The sequence below is a fragment of the Epinephelus lanceolatus genome, chromosome 5, assembly GCF_041903045.1.
Source record: "Epinephelus lanceolatus isolate andai-2023 chromosome 5, ASM4190304v1, whole genome shotgun sequence".
Taxonomy (NCBI): domain Eukaryota; kingdom Metazoa; phylum Chordata; class Actinopteri; order Perciformes; family Serranidae; genus Epinephelus; species Epinephelus lanceolatus.
In genome coordinates this window covers 31,397,114-31,416,485 of record NC_135738.1, presented here as the reverse complement: position 1 = coordinate 31,416,485, position 19,372 = coordinate 31,397,114, and the positions used below count along the sequence as shown (strand labels likewise).

The window sequence follows — 19,372 nt, the reverse complement described above, 5'->3', positions numbered from 1 at the left end:
CCACCTAGTGTTAGTTTGCATGAACAACACAAAAGTTAAATGCTCCCATCTGCTTTAATGGCTGGATATTAATATGAAACATGTAATGTTGTCGTTTAAAGGGGAAGTCTGTTCATTTTAAAGGTCACTTTGTTAGTCCAGGTATATTTTATCATGGATTCAGAAAGTCTTTTTGCCTGTATTATATTGCAACCAGACATCGTTAGGAAAGTGGGGACAGAGAGGGGAAATGACATGTAGCGAAAGGCCACAGGTTGGACTCGAGCCCTGGCTGCTGTAAAGGACCCAGCCTTTGTGGGGCAGACACTTTACCATATGAGCTAGAAGTCATATGAACTTTAAGTCATGAGCTGCTACTGGTTGCATTATGGGAAATGTACGATCCAGCCCTTTCAAAGCTTGCTGCTTGACCCATACCGGAGACTATAAATCTGGATAGCTTCTTCTACACCGCTTTTAAATCCTTAACTAAATTGAAGGACACCATGATGAGCCAAAATCTGGTTTAACACCAAACAGGTATGGCTGGGAGAAAACCAAAAAACATGCACAATTTTCAAAGAGAATCTTTAATGATAAAAATGCATGAGTGGCATTAGAAACATTAATTCACAAATTAATACATAACGTGTTTTGTGCTACTTTCAGTGTTTCAAAAAACGACGTAATCAGATGCAAGTCTGGCTTTTGGTATAAAAATCAAAACGGGAATGATTGTGCACAACCTGCTGGGATGGATTTTGTAAGATCAGCATCTCAGCAGTGTTTTTGTTTTGTCGCTATCTTAAGGCCACTGGGAGGAATACCGAGGTCAGAGAGGACACGTAGCCTACACACAGACACATTCACACGCACACAAGGACGTCCCATCAAATTCCAATCAAATGTCCTTTAAGGGCACGTAGTCACTGGAGGGGAAGCTACACCACAAAACAACATATTGTAAGAAAAATAATTTAGAAATAAAAATCAAAGAATGACTGCCCATGAAGTATTTGTGATTATTTTACTCTTTGTTTCATTTGCAGCATGACGCATTGTACAGTTTTATTTTACCAGGATCTGTCAAGAATTTCAGAAATTATTGTGAACTTCCTTGACTTGAAATTTAACCCAAAATGCAGGTAGTTATGTATTTGGTTAAAAAACACACAAACAAAAAAACCCACTCTTACAACATATATGTACCAGTGACGTGAAACTGAAATTCAGAGTAATAAAAAAAAATATAATTCTTGATAACTCACGTTAGTTATCAGAGAATATTTTACAGCATCCTCAGCATATTAGGACACACTGGAAAGGTCAGATACTGAAGTCAGGACACAAGCTGGTGGACCAACATGATGTTGAAAGATAAATCCAAAACATGGCAGCTTGTATTTATAAGAGAATTGTGAACTGGATTCAGAGGCATTCATTAATCCCCATCGAGATCAAGATAAAAAGACAGGTGAGTTTGTTCTGGTCCAACACTGCTCAGCCAGATCTTTGTGTCTTACAATGCAGTTTCCTTAGAATCTGGCAGAACTGGTTTGAAGGTCAAGATTTCTGTGAACGTGTGACCTAAAGAAAGAGGAAGAAGCACAGCAGGGCACTGATCATTAAAACATAACAGCTCTTATCTTCTTCCTCCTTTCACCTTCACCCTCCATTATCTATCTATTCATTTTTGCTTCCTTGCACCATAACCAGTCTAACAGGCCCTCCAACCCCGTCATCCTTACGTTTCCATTGGTCCAGGGGCTGGTCTGTGTTGTCTAGCGAGTGGTCGTACAGCTGTGCTTCCGTCTCCTCCCCTGGTTCTCTGAACTCGGTGAAGTAAGGCATCTCGAGAGCCTCTGCAGCAGTTACCCTACTCTCCGGATCCAGCAATAACATGTGCTCCAGCACAGACACAGCTGAGGAGAGAGTGGAAAGAGTTCAAATCTCAGTTTGACTGTCAAACTGAAAAAGGATCAGATCAAAAGTCTGAGCACATCCTACCTTGTGGATTAGTTGTGGGAAACACCTTCTGAAGGTCTTTCTTTTCCACTTTTGGAAGGCTTTTGATGTAGCTTTTGGCCTATGAGAGGAAATAAATGTATTTAATCCAGCACAAAAATGCTGATTTTGCCCAAATGTGCACTGGGTGCTACAACAAAATCAGGGGTTTCTGTATGTGTGCATGTTCTGAACTCACATCCTCAGATTCTAGTTTTGATATAAATTCCTGAGATGGTGTTCCTGTGAGCTTCATGATCTCAGTCAGCTGATCTAGGTCTGAGGATCAGGGGTCAAGGATCAAATGTGGTAAGTGACATATACAGGATAATTCTTTCAAATCATTTAAAGGAAAAAAACTGTAAAATTTCACACTGGAAATATATCTGTCTGTGTTTATCTCTATGAATGTCTGTAACATGTCAGAGGAGAAGCATCAGTGAGGTAAAAGGATACGGTCGCTGCCTTTAAAAAGAGGTTTCCCTTGCAGCATCTCTGCCATGATGCAGCCCACAGACCAAATGTCCACTGTGGAAGAAGCATAAAACAACACATTTCAGACTTTTGGTTACCATCTCAAGGGAGGAATGTATAATTACAGCACATTGAGGGCCAGTGAGGCATGCACCCCCTAACAAAGCTCCTCTAATAAAAGGTAAAATGTTAAGAGATCACCACCTAGTGGGTAATATGCATTATTACCATTTTAGATACCAGATTATGAGACAATAGGCTCCTGGGAACAGATAAGCAAAAGGCCCCACTGGAGCAAGACAAAGACGTAATGATGGTTTTGCCTCTTTTTTGTAGTAGATTTGTGACTTTTGTCGCCATTATGCATCTTTTGGTGGTCTTATATATCTCTTTGTGGTCATTTAGAGTCCTATCCTGTTTCCTGTGTTAATCTGAGTGACACTTTGCAGGAGACAAGAAGGGTCCCTGTCACTTTAGGGCCCTGGGCCTGTGCGTGGTAGGCCCGTTCACTACTCAAGTCTGTCGCGGTCCAGAAGTGGGCTGTAGGTTCGTTCTGAATGGACCACAAGTGACTTGCAGACGTGTCAAGTTTGTAAAAAACACTCTTTATTTTGAAGTACAGTTAATTTCTGGCACGGAACTATTATTTTTAAGTGCAGTTTCCTGCTGTAGAGCGAGTGAATAACGGGCAGCTACTTGACAGAGACAGCAAAGTAGCTCGATGACATGGCCAAATGCAAGTCTGACGCTGGATGTATTGGACTGTGTGGACCTTGAACTAATGACTGAGGAGAAATCTGGACCCTGTGGCTGGACCAGTTGGGAACCACTGCACTAATCCATCCATGGATGCAGTGTATGGACGACATCTAGTTGTGGCTAATTTGCAGACTTGATTTGCAGATTTGCAGGCAGACACACATTATACAACTCTCTAATACGGGTACAGAGATGAACAATAAAACAAACATACCACCACTAGAATCAGTAACTGAGACAATAACGAATGATGATTAAGAGCTGCAAAAAGAAAAATGAATGAAAATAGGAATGCTATATGCCATGTATCTCAGTGTTCACAGATTTGCCTTTGTTTAAGCCATAGTTTTGACTTGGTATTGAAAAATTTAAACTGAGTTAATGTTTTATTTCTGATGATTGTTTTTTTTTTTTAAAGATATTTTGTTGGGGGGGCTTTTTGGCCCTTAATTGAGAGGACAGACAAGTGTGAAAGGGGGAGAGAGAGACAGAGTGACATGCAGCAAAGGGCCACAGGCTGGAGTCGAACCCGGGCTGCTGCGGCAACAGCCTTGTACATGGGGCGCCTGCTCTACCACTAAGCCACCAGCGCCCCTATTTCTGATGATTTTATGTCCAAATCTGTGGGCATTTAACTGGAAAAGAAGTCTTTGCGTTTTGTCAATTTGCAGGCTTTACTTACTGCTCCCCTCGCCATCACTCCTTTGCTGTTAAACTTTCAAACCATTTGACTGAGCAGTTCTGGGGCAAGGCCATTTACACATTAAAAAATCCGTTTTATAGATGAGAGATTTATAAAATTTACAAAGCTTAATAAATTTTATATTTTCTCTGAATTCTACAATGGTGCCATTTTATTCGCCTCTGATCCAGTGCTTTCAAAGCTTGTTTGTATAATGACAATAAAGGTTATCTTGATGATTTGGTTGCCTGGCCCCAAATGGTTACACAATTAGAAAGATAAAATAAAGTCATGCTGTGTATTTATTTGGTGGTTAGGAGGCCTTTATGGGTAAACAAGACCTTGTAGGTCGAAAACAATTAAGTTAGTCTTTATGGTCTTGGACTAAGACCGTCTGACTCAAATGAACAAAGATGTTTTTAAACACCACTTTGTCCACTTGAGTCTTTTTTCCAATATATTTACGATGATGTTTTCAGTTTATAGCTGCTGTCTAGACTCACTACTCACAAATCTGTCACAGACATGGGCGTATCATGAGACAGTGGGCCCCTGGGCACAGACATACAGAAGGCCCCACCACCTCTCTACTTTATAGTTGTTTAGCCAGTTTTTGATGTTGTTTCGCATCTCTTTGTTGTCATTACGCATGTCTCAGTGATTTTGTATCTCTTTGTAGTCATTTTGCGTCCGTTGGTTGTTGATTTGTATCTCTTTGTGGTCATTTTGTGTCCCTGTGTGGTTGTCGTGCCCCCTGTCATAATCTTTATGAGTCCCTTTGTGTTGCTAGAGCCATTTTGCATTTCTATGTAGTAGTATTGTGTCTATTTGTGGTTATTTTGAGTCTCCTCCGGGTTGTGTCTCTTTGCCTGGTGGGCCTGTTCATTAATCTATCCTCGGTCACTGAAGAAAATACTAATGTCTCCATTGACTGTAGCTTCAACTTCAATAGACTACAATGCAGTGCCACAAGACACATGCAAGAAATCTTTAGAAAACCAAATAAAGAAAAAAGACAACTGGAGGTTGTAAAGGTCATTCTGGCAAATGTAGTAAATCACTAACTGAAGCAGACGCTCCGAGCTGAGGGCAAGTGAGAACACTGGAACAAGTAATTGATGCTACATTGCAACACAACATGAGGGCTCAGCGCTAATGGGGAGCACTGAACATGACACTTTGGTAAAAGATGACAGTGTGCAATGTTTTTTTTCCCTTTAATTAGCTCTTCATTACCCGTCTGAGTGTAGTGCATCCAGCTCAGGATGACCTCTGGGGCTCTGTACCAGCGAGTCACCACATACCCCGTCATCTCGCTGTCTGCCTGCCGTGCCAAACCAAAGTCCAAGATCTGACAGAACATGAAATGAAGCACAGTTAGACATGGCAAAATTTACATCTTGCTCATAATGAGGTGACAGGTCTGGTAACAAGGCTTTAGAGGCTTGTTTTTAAAAGCGTAAAACTGGCAGTGACACTCTGGATCAAAGCATTGATCCAGAATAACATTTCAAAGGTCTAGATGATCAAATTTGAACTGTAACTCCATGAATTAAACATCTTAAAGTGGAGATACATGATTGATTGTGCTTGTTTGTGTGTACCTTGAGCTCACAATCCTGGTTGATGGCAAGATTTCCTGGTTTAAGGTCCTGCAAAAAATTAATGTGAGGATACTAACTGTGATTGTGAGTCACTAACAAAGAAGCAAGAGGAAACTAAGGAGGGTATAAGTTCATGCAGGAAACACCAACTATAAAACTAGATAGTACTAGAAACAATATGTGAACACAATCTTTATCTCACACATACATGGTGCAAATATATACATATAAAAGACAACTCACCCTGTGAATAATACCAGCAGAATGAATATACTGTAATAAAAGAATACAACCTGGATTTAATCAACAGAACAAATACACCCAAGCTGTAAAGTCATAAATTGTCCACGATGTACAATCAAAGAAGAGTCCTTCACCTTAAGCCCTTTGAGCATCTGATAAACCAAATACTGAATTTTCTCCTCTGACAGCCTCTGCAGCTTCATCAGCTTCCCCAGATCTGTCCCCATGAACGGCATCACCAGATAACTTGAGGTAGAAGGAAACGTTATGAGGGCGATACTTCTCGACAAGATGAGACTTTGAAATGATTTTGCCAAAAGCTTACAAGTCATGGAATCTGTCCAGAGAGAGGTCAGCGGTAAACACATCGAATAGGCCGATCACCTGCACCAGACAGAAACATACAATATGTTAACACCTTTGGTTCATTTAAAGGTCCAGTGTGTGCGATTTAGTGGCATCTAGTGGTGAGTTTGCAGAACTGAAACTTCACCAGTGTGCAAAATATGTAGGAGAACTTCAGTGGCTGACACAAAACACATACAGCTCTATGTAGAGGCAATATTTGGTTTGTCTGTTCTGGGCTACTGTTGAACAACATGGCTCACTCCGTGGGAGTGGACCCACTCTGTATAGACTCACAAGTCAGTCTATAGATGCTTTGCTTAACTAAAGACTGATGTCTTTCTTCCTGATTTTGTGTTTAGATGGGCGGATACAATTTCAGAGTTTAAAAAAACTCCCTAAGCTGCAGAACCAATAGTAAATCCACAGGGCGGTCCTTCGGTGGCTCGCTGAACTCTTGTGCTCGTAAACATAGTCCGACTGCGTTAAAAGTTTTAAACAAAGTCGCTGTAAGTCCTTCATTTCCACAATCTTGTGGACTGAGCACATGTTTGATAAAACAGAGTTAAATCTCTCGGCATCCATTTTCAAGCTCTCTGTGTGTTTGTTTCCTTGCGGACGAGAAAAGGGGGAGCGCACATTTCCAGGAGGGCGTGTCCTTTTCAAAAATGCAAGAGGCGTTGCTTTGTTGCCGGCCATTTTCTCCAGTGTGTTAAACACACTTTAGAAAGGAGTGTCCCCAGACTATCAGAAGGTGGAGATCTCTGATTGCGAGACTACACTCTGTATGTAGATATAAACAACAGTGGTGTACCTAGACTCTGGGGGGCCCCAGGCAAAAAAGCCCTTTGAGGCCCCCCAACACCACCTGGTGCTGTTTTTTCTCCTCTTGTTGTTTTATTCTTTCTAATGTTTGTATGACAAACGCTATCCAGCTGTCATATGGGAGCTAGAAGGGGCCCCACTTAGGGTTTGAAAAGCCCAGTTTCCATTAAACACTTTCGGTATGGTACCTTTGGAACCAAAAGTAACCTTTCAGACATGGTACCTAGACCCTGGCATTTCCACCAAAACAGTACCCTTAAATGGGGGCGGGGTTATTGTCACTCACTGCTCCGTCCAGTACTCACTGTATTTCCTCATTACTGGTGACACAGATGGAAGTCTGCACCTTGTTTATCATCTACAGAACGAGGCTGCACGCCGACATTTTCAGAACAAAATAGAACAAGCTGCAGTGAGAGTCTCTCTCCATGGGATATTTAAAAATAGCATGCATGTGCATTTAGTCCTTCTAAGGCAAGCTCAGGGGTTTAGTGTTGCCGGAGTCCACAGGAATGACTCTTAATGGAGTGAGGATTAGAATATATGCTGTTCACATAATCCGGTCAAAATTAATATATATAAACGCTTGAAGATCCACTCATAAGTAAAAGTGTATGTCATATTAAAACTAAGGTGATGGTCAAAGTTGTTGGTATGAACAGTGGTTACATGAGCCTCAGAACCAGCCACAACTCAGCCCTGAGCAGAATAACCATTCGCTACTGACCAATCATCAGCTTTCAGTGTTCACAGCTCCACCTTTTAGTACCAGATCTGTGTGTTAGTTACCCCAACAGAAGGGACCAGAAATGGGGATGGTTAGGAACAGTTCCATTGGTGCCATGCACAACATTTCACAGTGGAAATGGAAAAAAAGTGTACCAAACTGAACTGTACCGTACCGTAGTGCTCTGTGGAAACAAGCAGGGGTTCACTGTGCCTCAGTGGGACGTTAAAGGGGGTTTTATTAGTTCCAAAACCGAATCATTAAATCATCTATTTCAAAGTTTACCAATGGCCAACTGGGGGCCCTGACAGCGCACCCCTGATAAACCACTCACTTTAAGGTTATGAAAATCAATTCTTATTTTCAGGTGATTATAAACTTATTTAAACATAGTTATGAGTACCATAAGCCGTTTCTGCCAACAGATGCCCCTAAATCATACACACTGGACCTTTAACAAATGTTCTAATTTCACTGATAATATTCCTGCAGCCCTGAGGGCCTGGACCCCTTGTACTGATTACACTGCCTCTCACATTTTCATGTTTCATGTGTTTGAGAAGCCTCAGCTCCCTGTAGGCCCGCTTGGCGAAGAGCTCTGACTGAAAAGGTCTGTACAGCTTCTTGATGGCCACTTTGGTTCCTGCTCTGGAGTCCACTGCTGAGCTGAGGGTGAGAATATCACAGAGGATGTAACGTGAAAATATATAATATCTTCCAAAGAACATTAACTGGTCTGCAACATGTGAGGAAACAGAAATCTAATCACAGGAACTTCACAGTGATCAGGGGGGACAAGAGCATGTGTGTCCCATCCTGAGGTCTGTCACTGAAGATCTTTGTTATCTTCTGATCAGGAATGTTCACCATTAGCCCAAACCTGTGTTAACACCACACACACACACACACACACACACACACACACACACAGCCCCCTGCCTATCCAGTTTCCCTCATCTGCTTGCCTCTCCCAGCAGTGATGGCTGTAGCAGGCGGCTCCATCTCCAGCTTGTATCCGACCACAATTTCCCAGAGTTGTTCATGTGTTATTAAGTTGCATTGAGTCCGTCTTGGCAGTTCAGTACCCGCCCACAGAGTTAATCATTGATAACAAAGGGGCCGCATGCTGCGAGACGCACAAAGGTGCCTGAAAATCTGCTTTTCATTGTTGTGTATCTAAAAACTTGGGTGTGCGCACCTATTTCACCCACAACCACCCATGTGCTCTCCATAATTCAATAACCTCAGAGATGGCTAAAGATGACATAGCTGATTGTGGTGAAGCGAAAGGTGTCTCCATCATATAAGGAAGTGAAGCAGCATGTGTTGAGCGGAGCGCAGATACTTTTTCTTTTGTTTGGCTGTGGAACAGCGCGGCTGCCTGTGTGGCACCATCTGTCGCTTTCTTTGTTACCCTGCTCCCCATACACCAGCAGCACGATCAGTGTTACAGCTTCATCCCAGTTGGGCAGAAATCACTTACCACACCGTCCCGTACGCTCCGGTCCCCACCTGCCTCAGCTCCCGGTACCGCTCCGGTACTTCCCATGTGGTTTTGTTGACTTCTTGGCGGTAATAGCCCGGTCTGACTCGCTTAGACATCTTATTTATTACAAATAGAATTAGAAAGTGTAGGAGAGGTTCTTCTTTGGTTGTTTTATCTCCTCCGTCGCTACACACCCATTGTCCCAGATCCCACCTATGCGCTCAGCCTCGATCATTGCGCAGCTCTGCTTGTCAGCCGCTCAGGGCGCACCCTGAGGTCACTAAAAGCCACTCCCGAGCCTCGCTGCCGGCCTACAGTTAAAGGTGAAAAGGAGACTGGAATGTGTGTAATACGAGACTGGGCTGACAACCTGACTGTGAAATGCGTTGTTAGGTGCGCACAGTTTGGATAGCAACCTTAAAGTTGGCAAAACGCCTTGGCAACATTACTATAAGCTGCAGAGGTTTGGGTATGAGCATGTGAATGTTTGAGACTTGCTGGGGCATGTGCGTTACTGACACCTTGGGCTGTAGACGCACAGCTGCGTGGTTAGAGAGACAGTTTCATGCGTCCAGGAAACAGAACAAGGAAATCATGGTGTTATAAACAAACTGTCAGATTGTGTGAGCTCGGTCTGAGTGACATTTACACAAAGAGGACAAGTTTAAATATCTGTGTGTTATCAGAGCGGTGCAATATCAATTAAAACTGTTATGCAACATAGAAATGTGGAGGTGGAGTTCACTGTAGTTCATGGAAAGGCAGCTATGGTAGGTATGTATCTGGCACAAAATGAAGAGGAGGCATTGTCTAGTGAATGCTCAGTTTATTAGGATATATTAAGGCTATAGCTGAGGGAGAGCTCAACCACATATTTCACATAATCTCACTTTATGTCCATTTCTGTCTTTTTTTGTGATAGCCTAATTGTGGCAACAAATCTGACTTTATCTGCCAAACCAACAGATTTGATTTAAATATAACAGGTCAAGATTTGTGTCGAGGCATCACAGTTAAGACAAATTCATGAATAACATTACATGTTTATTCCCTTTCAATAAAACCAAACTTAATCGCATCACATTTGAACCTACAGTAAACTTCCACTGAGAAGTTTGCATGGTCACAACCCAGCTAAAATAGTCAATAATCAAGCGCAGTTCCCATTTTACCTCTGCTCATTCCGTTTAGAAGCTTGCTGAACATGTTAGTGGTGAGTTATGTTTGTGGCTTATAAAGTGGTGCTATGACAGTGCCAAAAGGAAATGTTTTCTATTACAGGAGAACGTTTTGTGCGTGTTTATCTAGTGCGGCTCATTGGGTCAAGTGAAATCACTCCCTTCACCCAAATACATGCCCGAAACTAACATCCTGTCTTTCTCTCTCTCTCTCACAGACACACACTCACACATCATTTTATTTGGTATATGTAGAGGTCACACCCCACAGTTTGTCAGAGTCAGACAAGTCACTGTATGACTTGTTGTCTGAGTCGTCATTAATAGCTACAGCCAAACACCGAGCAGACAGGTAATGGGCTGAAGGGCTTCTTGTATTTTCTGCCATCTTTTGTTGCACGTCAATTATCTTTTATAAACTGCATTTTCCCACGGTTTTCTGCATTTAACACACCATGGAAATTCCACCTTAAAACCCTCTCGTCTAACAAAGTCCTTGTATTAAGCCACCTCTGATGTTAAAGCACACTGTGACATCCTGTTTAAGCAGGGATATCAAGCCATGGAGGAAAATAATCTCTTTTCAAAAACATTTCAGATACAGAAAAGCTTTTCCAAAATTCAACCACCAAATTCAACACAGTCCCTGTCTGCTTTGGTTCAGCTACGTAGCCTATAGGGTGTCATGCCTCGTGCTAACTTCCCTGAACGCTGCCTGCCAAAGTAATAAAAGAGAGTTGCACAGTGAGCGGAAGATTTATAAAAGGTACAAAAAATATGAACTAAAAGACCAATAAACTCTCTTATCATTTTAGGCAGGAAAGCGATCGATCAGGGAAGTTATTACGAAGATCATGTGACGCAGATTTCATGGGCCCAAGCTGGGGGCTTGCTGTCATAGGGGACAGGATTTCTGGTAGTGGATGTAGATGCCACCTCTTGCTGTTGCTCCTCTCCTTCATCCCTCTCCCCCTGTTCAGCAGCCTCGCCTCCGCCCACCCATGCAGGAAGCTCCAGGCCTGGCTGCGAAGAGAAAGGCTTTTCCAGCACCTTGAGGACCCGCTGGACCTGCAGTGAAGAGAGGAAGTGAGAGCAGCTCAACACCCTGAAAGTGAAACACTGAAGAGACCCAAATGGAATTGAGTTCAACTTAAGTGCATTCGTATCTTCATTTCTACTGTGAAGCCACTCTTACAGGTATAGTTTGGATTTTCTGCAGTGGGGTTATAAGGGCGTCCTTATCCATAGTCAGTGTATTACACACAGTGGATGTTGGTTGGCACATTCCAAGCAGCAGGGGTGCCGGCACGGAAGCTAAGCAGTGTACTGGTGTGGACTGGGGGCAGCTGCAAAATGCATTTTAGCCGCCTACAAAAATCTATAACAGTTTAAGTGTTCACTATATAGAGAGTATTTTCACGGCTTTACCTTGACGCAGACAGTTACCCATCTATGCTCTAGTCAAAGCCACCAGACTCCATTGACAAAAACATTAATTTTGTCTCGCTGAACACGAGAGCTGCTGATCTACCGCTGGCTCGACCACTAAGTTTGTTTGTGTTGTTGTGTGACTTCGGCATATCCAAACTAACTCTTTTAAATGCCCAAGTCACACAACAACCCAAACAAACTAAGTGCGGTAGACCAGCAGCTCCTGTGTTCAGCGATGTTAAATCCCTGTTTCTCTGAATGAAGTCTGGCTTTGAAGAGAGTGATATAACCTTCAGCTCCCTGTCAGAAATCGCTGTCTGGCAGGAAGAAAAAGTGGTGAAAACATTTTAAATATAGCATACACTTAAAGTGATATTGTGTTTTTTAGGTGGCTAAAATATGTTCTATATGTTCTCCCCTCCACAGCAGTACATTGCTTAGCTTCCATGGCGGTATTCTGGTCTGCCTCTCCAAACTGGGGGCATGCCAACTGACATCTACTATATGTAACACACTGACGATGGATAAGTGCCTCGTACAACCCCACTTCAAAAATCCAAACTATCCCTTGAATGCCAAAACTTGAGGCACTGTAGATACTTTTTTTGTTAAAACTGTAATTATTTTTCTAACTCAGATGCACAACAGTCTAAACTAAAACAAGGGTATGATGACTCGACATTCAGTTGTAAAAATAAACAACAAAATGACAGCGGAAAGAGCCTGACCTCCGAGAAGTCACCATTCTCTGCAGCCTCAATTGCATTCTGGGCGATGTAGTTCCTGAGCACCACGCGAGGGTTGGTGCTGTCCATCACCCTCACCCTCTCCTCCTGCGCTGCTTGCACATCACTCTGGCCTTCCAGCTCCCGAGCCAGACGCTTCCTGCAGCAGTGATAACACAACACAGTCAGAGAGTGAGGCAATGTCAGACTCAACACCCCCATTTCCTCTTCTTTCTCTCTGTCCGCCCCCCTTTATCAGTCACACTTCCACCCATTACCATCCACCCACAAATCTCTCATCCGGTCCGTGCAGTTCCTCCACCCTCTACTCTTGTTTTACATGCCAGCTGTTTTTCTATCTCATCATTTCCTTCACGTATCTTGCCTCTTTCTCTCTATCCACCCATTAATCCCCTCCCAGAATCTCACCTATAGCGTGCGATCCAGCGGCTCCACTCTTCCGCCTGTCTGGTTTTCAGCTCTTCCTGACTGATCTCCATCAGGTCTCTCAGTTTGCTGAGTCTGTCCAACTGTCTCGCAATTGTAGCCCTGTCTGAGATCATCTGGAACAGCGCTGGGTTGCTCTGAGCCATAGAGAGCAGCATCGCCAGCTCACTGTCAGCAGCAGACAGAAAACATAACGGTGATAATCTTTATTGGCATATTGCAGAGAGCAGAGGACCACAGCTGCCAGTGCAGGCAATCCAGGTTTTAACAGTTGCTAGAAACGTTATGGGGAATCTGAGGTAATGAGATGGAACCAAACAAAGATTATCTTTATGCTGCATTCTGTTTCACTGACTGTGCTTAGGTGCACAAAAAGATTAGGTTAGGGAGGAATTCAGATAATGTGTTTAAATGTGTTAACTCTCATTACTCTAAATCTATTGTTTATATCATACAATATTCCCTCTATGGCCTCCAAAGAAACATAATTACCAGTCGCAGAGGCACACTACGCAGCACTGATTAAATATGAATTAAGATTCTGTTACTGCACTGCCTATTTATCACCTCAGTGTTTTCAGGCACATATTTTAATGTACTGTTAACTGTAAAATGAGAACATTTACCCTGGCTTGTGGGCGGTGTTTACTTTGCTTGACTGTTTTTAACATGGTGGCCGGATCACAAGCTTTCTCATTTTACAGCTAAACAGTACACTAAAACATGTTTCGGGAAACATTTAAGGTGAGAAACAGGCAATGCAGTAACAGAATCTTGATTCATATTTGATCAGCGCTGCCTATTTTGACAGTTTGACCGCAGTTCATAAGCAGTGACTGACATGATTGACAGCTGCCTTAGAGACTCCTCAGCTCTGATTGGTTGTTTTCGTTCAGCCGCCTTGGATCAGGAGCACCAGGAGGAGGCAGAAGAAAATTATTTTTCCATTGATTATCTGTCTCATGTACTTCTGTGTGGACATTGTGACAGTTTCATCAAATATGAGAAAGTTCTTTTTTTAAAAGTTACCAACTACACCTCAAACTGATGGATTGTGATGCATCCACTGTACAAACAACTGTACGCAAGACCAATAGTGGCACCCAGAGGCTGCAATGTGTATCACACCAAACAAAACAAAAGTTTGGGACTATTTGAACAAAATACTGATAATTTTGCTATTCTTATAATTTTACATGAATGGGGCAAAAATAAGTAAACCCTAATAATGTCCTAAGGTTGGTGCTAAAAGACAGGATATTAGCACATAACAAGTCCTGGGGAGCATGAATGTGCTCAATTATGACATGGCAATTTTGACCAAAGGGTCACAAAAATATTATGATTCATCTTATGGCAACAGTGAATATCCACAGCAAAATTGATTTAGATTTTCTTTTGCAGCATTTACTATTTTATTCCTAATTTTTCAGCCTAACTAAACTAAGTTTTAATTTACATTTCCCTTCTGTGATGGTACGAGAGATGAAACATAGTGTGTTTGTACAGAGGGCAGCATGCGTGGCAAGCTCACCGTGGGTCCATCGTGGGTTTGTTGGCAGCCTTGAGCTCCTCTAAGGAGGCACACTGCTCCAGCAGGAGCTCTGTGGCTTTCTTGATGAGCTCCTCATCTCCCTCATTTTCTCCCTCAGTGGGACAGGAAATCTGACTCAGGCTACGGAAGGTGTTGGTGAAGTCAGCACCTGCAGGGTGGGAACAGAGAAGGTTACAACAACGATGCAATGTCATGGTTCACCAGTGATTATTTAAACATGTTCTAAAAAATATTTAAATATGTTAAGTGTGTAAATAATGTTTTATATGTATGAATTACATCCTCAAACCCTCTGCCTCTCACTAACTTAAATGCTCTCTCATCAGACTACCTGTGTTGTGCATGGTCTGCAGAAGCTCCGAGATCAAGATCTCGTCTTCAGGCTCGTCCTTCTTTAATAAGCCCAGCTTCTTCCTCATGATCTGCAGGTAGTAGCCGTTATACAGATCCAGGTACTCTTCCATAACGGCCTCAGCCCGGTCTGGTGGCAGCTCTGGAGCAAGAGCCTCTGCAAGCTTCATCAGGTTCCACCTGCAGATGGCTGGCTGGGCCTGATAGGAGTATCGGCCAGAGTTGTCGGAGGCATTGCAAATGAAATCTGGATCAAACCTGAGAGGGATACAGAAAGCTGTTTTTCTGTTATCTGATAATTTATGGAGACTTTATGGAGATGACTGTTTTACTATTATTTCTACTTCTATACGATGATGGTGAATAAGTTGCTGCAGCAAAACAAAAAGACTCTTGACTTATATGCAGGCTTCCCACACATTTTTACCAATGCATTTTCAAACTTTTCCATTATGTATCCATCATATTTCACCCCACTTCCATGGCTTTATTTAAGTAGTTTAAAATGGGTAGGCCTAAGCACGTCCCAGGCATTTGTAGATAAACAATTACAACAACAGCAATTACGTTTTTTGTGTAATGTCAGACATGTTTTGGTATTTTCATGAACATATTTTAAACAATAGCCAAAATAATGGATTTGTAAAACTCCTCCAAAACTTTCTGTTGATTCCAAAGCAATTTCAGGCCTGAAAAACAATTTTTCTAACTTACTAACTTACATAACTTTTCCAGGAGTTTTATGACTGTGGGAACCCTGTAAATATTAAAAGGTGACCCTTGGATCAATCAGACCAACTGGCCATAAACACTGTGCAAATGTCTGACCTGTCCATGAAGCCATATGGACCATAGTCCAGCGTAAGTCCCAGGATGCTCATGTTGTCTGTGTTCAGGACTCCATGGCAGAAACCTACACACTGCCACTGAGCCACGAGTTGAGCTGTGCGCCGCATCACCTTCAAACAGGGACAAGACAGTAATCTAATGTGAGAGGGTTGCGCTGTATTCCCAGAAACATCTGCAATTTCTGACTAACTGGATGAAGAAAATGTCAAAAGTCTCCATCTAGAGTTTAATGCCTTGTTATGACATCTTAATCTCATATTGAGCTGAGGTCACAGTGAATGAGAACACACAGTCACAGTGACTCAGCACATGCAGTCACTGAAACATCCACAGCAGCTTAACAGGATAAGAGGATCCAAATTTGGCTCCAAACAGTAATGTCAGGCCTTGTTTCCAAGACTTGCAGATTCAAGTAAACCTCCATAAACATGTTAGTCTTTTAGTCATTACTCAAGTGCCATTTCGCTGACTGAAATATGTATGTTACCAGTGTCACTCATGTGTTCTGACCTCTCTGAAGAAAGCCACGTTCCTCTCCACCCTGTCTGGATGATTCTGCTGGATCTCAGGGTAAAACACCTCAATCACATAATCCATCATCTGACCTCGGATCTCATCACGTCCATAGCTGGGACCCTGACGTCCCGTGAACTCATCGGCCCGCTTGAAGATCTCAAAGGATCCGAACCTGCTCAGAGAACGCACGACTGAGACAAACAACTCTACTGTGAACATATCGAGAAGATCAGACATCCATAATAAATGAAAGAGAGGACGATATGCACTCACCTGAGGAAGGTGGGAGCAATGCGGAGGACCACAGAGCATCTCTCATGGCGAGGGTTCCCGCTGTAGTACACATCTCGCACGACCCTGCTGTCAGAGGTCACTACGGAGCCTGCTCTGGTGGTGGGAATACCCAGGAAGAACATCACCTCACTGCACAGGAACTCTCTGATACTGGAGCGCAGGACTTTACGGCCATCAGCTTGTCTGTGGAGGACAGAACAGACAGATCATCACAAGGAAAGGTACATTTTCCCCGACTACCCAGATAGAGAATGTTGGAAAAGCCACATCTCAACTGTGTCAAAGCTTAACAGACCCTCTAAAACTCATCTGACATTCTTCAACCACATCTGATCTTTTAGATGATCCGACACACACACACCCATCTATCTATCTATCTATCTATCTATTAGGGATAGGGGAAAATATCGATACAGTATAGCATTGCAATATTTTTGTGTGGCAATATTGTGTCATCACACGTTGCCAAGTATCGATTTTTTTTATTACAGAAATTATAAAGATGACAAATACAAATCAAACTTCAGGTAGCCTACTAGAATAATATAACCAATTGCTTTTTCAGTTCACTAAATACATTTTGCTGCTGCAAAAAAAAAATGCCTGAGGTGCGATGGACAAAACTGAAAACTTGATCTTATTAGCTGAAACAGATGTTGACAAAGTTTACATTTGGGGACATAATTAACAGTTGAAAAAAGGTAATGAATAACAATATAATGCACTATATCTTATCCCAATATTCAGCATATTGCAACATATTTTAAACCAGAATATATTGTATTGTGACTTAAGTGTTGTGATCTGGTGATTCCCAACCCCACTATCTATCTATCTATCTATCTATCTATCGATCTATATTATGACAGGCAACCACGCACTGCCTGACATAATTGTTATCAAATATAATCATAATACTAAATAAACTTAACAAATTGCCAGTATTGTTATTAGCAGTTTTACTATTACAGTCTACTGCATTTCTGCATGTGGTTTGTCCCTGTGGTATTGCTGTTTGTTGCTTTACTGCTTTGGTAAGTACAATCAATGTCAAACACTGAACTGTCTCACTATGTCATTACTTTCAAAGTATCAAAAGTTGGAAAACTAGAATGTAATATTGGTGAATGTGTATTTAGGTAGTTGGTAGTATCTTTTATTTATTTGATATTTCTATAATACACGGTCCTGTTGTATTTACTTTTGATGGATAATATTATATAATACATGTGACATAATATAATGTTGTGACAACTTCTACTTCACAGAGGACATCAGACTCGAAAACCAGTTGGAAAATACAGCTGGGGTCATGAAGTGGGACAGCCAGCTCACTAATGGTCTAAACTATAAATCAACATCATGTTGTGAACAGACATACCATAGACAATAACAAGAAAATTGACTTTGCCAAACTCTTATGAAACAGAAAACAGCAAACTTAACAGCAAACTACAAACCAGCCAGTCCATCATGCTGGGGAATGTGGGCATCGCTATAATATAATATAATATAATATAATATAATATAACATGGCTACGTCCTTAGTTTATTTCGTAAAAAGAGTTTACCGCTACACAACCTGACACAAATAAACACCTCCAGTACCTGGAATAAGGAGTCAGTCCGGCTCCTTTCACCTGGATCTCCCACCGGCCGCTCGGGTTTTCCCGCAGCAGTTCGGGGTCTTGGCCGGGCGGCACCTTCACCTCCCCCAGGTAACAGGCCGCCCCGTCGCCCAGCTGCCCGGCGAACTGGCCGAACTGGTGTCCGCAGTAGCAGTGAGCAGCGGGCTCGGATCCTGGCATGACTTTGGTTCCGCTCAGATACTCCGGCCCCAGCGGGTCGTTCATGACCTCCTCCCCGTTGAGCCCCAGCAGCGCCAAGGCTTCATGTGACACCGCCACGAACCGGGGCTTGGTCAGCGGCTGCGGCTTCACCCGGGAGAAACATGCTCCTTTCACCTGGCGGACACCCGGCTCCTCGGAGGAGTCCAGGGGAAGTTTCCGGAGGACGAGGTTGTCGAAGTCGAGCCGCTCCAGCGGGGAACGACTCATCGCCAGACCCATGTCATCGGCCATCCCGGCCGTACCGAGGAGTCTGAGCGCGGACACACCGGGGATAAAGATGCGTGACGGTGCGAGCCGAGGTCCTAAATAAGCCATCCAAACAGGGCCATCTGTCTGCGTGTATCCACTGGCGCAGGTTAAATAAAGTCACTAATCATGCTTTCATAATCCTGCAAGCTACAGCGGATGTTTGCGAGACACCCGGTGTTACATTATTATTGGTCCGACCGGGAACACGCAACGTAATCATTTTAGTTTCGGCCGAAACTAAAATGATAACAAGGTTGAGATAATAAAGTTATCTTCATTATTTGATTAAATCATCCCACATATACAGCAACATACATCATTTTAATAAAACGACTAGACTCTAGGCTGCAGGAAAGTTAATCATCATTGAGTGCATTAAAGGAGCATTGCAGATTGCCACCAGCTAAAACCTCTCTCGATTGTTTTACCTAAAGCCGAATTATCCACAGATGTCTCTTCTTTTCCAAAACAAATGGATCAGGTGATTACAACAGTAAAAACTCTGAATAAATAAGTTTGACGTTGCAAATCAGTGTTTCTTCAATGTTATTTGGCAAGTTTCAGATGAGCTGCTCGCCCAGGAACTGCCATGTGTACTTAACCTTTTTTCCTGACAACTGAATGTGTGTTCATGTTATTTCTGAGCCGAACGTTCAGGAGGATTTTATCAGAGGCCGAATTATCTGTAGAGATCTCTTTGACACCAAACAAATGGACCCAGCAGTTTAAACCAGCAAAATCACAGAATAAAGCAGTTTCACATACAAATTAGTATTTCCCCAAGGCTATTTGGCTTGTT

The 19,372-nt window shown here is 42.6% G+C and overlaps 2 protein-coding genes across 2 annotated transcripts; both read right to left on the bottom strand.

Annotated features, from left to right (window-relative positions):
* Window positions 1-549: 549 nt before the first annotated feature.
* Window positions 550-9,509, bottom strand: mapk12a (mitogen-activated protein kinase 12a). Its single transcript, XM_033621485.2, has 12 exons — window positions 9,126-9,509; window positions 8,179-8,308; window positions 6,071-6,129; window positions 5,880-5,991; window positions 5,746-5,775; window positions 5,503-5,550; window positions 5,135-5,249; window positions 2,440-2,511; window positions 2,183-2,262; window positions 1,987-2,065; window positions 1,728-1,901; window positions 550-1,566 (listed from the first exon to the last, which is right to left on the bottom strand). Exons 1-12 carry the CDS (start codon window positions 9,242-9,244, stop codon window positions 1,499-1,501), a joined length of 1,086 nt encoding a protein of 361 aa, XP_033477376.1. The 5' UTR covers window positions 9,245-9,509; the 3' UTR covers window positions 550-1,498.
* A 430-nt stretch (window positions 9,510-9,939) lies between these two features.
* selenoo1 (selenoprotein O1) lies at window positions 9,940-18,759 on the bottom strand. Its single transcript, XM_033621484.2, has 9 exons — window positions 18,083-18,759; window positions 16,454-16,657; window positions 16,175-16,352; window positions 15,644-15,774; window positions 14,796-15,073; window positions 14,444-14,612; window positions 12,892-13,077; window positions 12,466-12,622; window positions 9,940-11,374 (listed from the first exon to the last, which is right to left on the bottom strand). The coding sequence occupies exons 1-9, from the start codon at window positions 18,637-18,639 to the stop codon at window positions 11,150-11,152; spliced, it is 2,085 nt and encodes a 694-aa protein (XP_033477375.1). The 5' UTR covers window positions 18,640-18,759; the 3' UTR covers window positions 9,940-11,149.
* Between the last annotated feature and the right edge of the window lie 613 nt (window positions 18,760-19,372).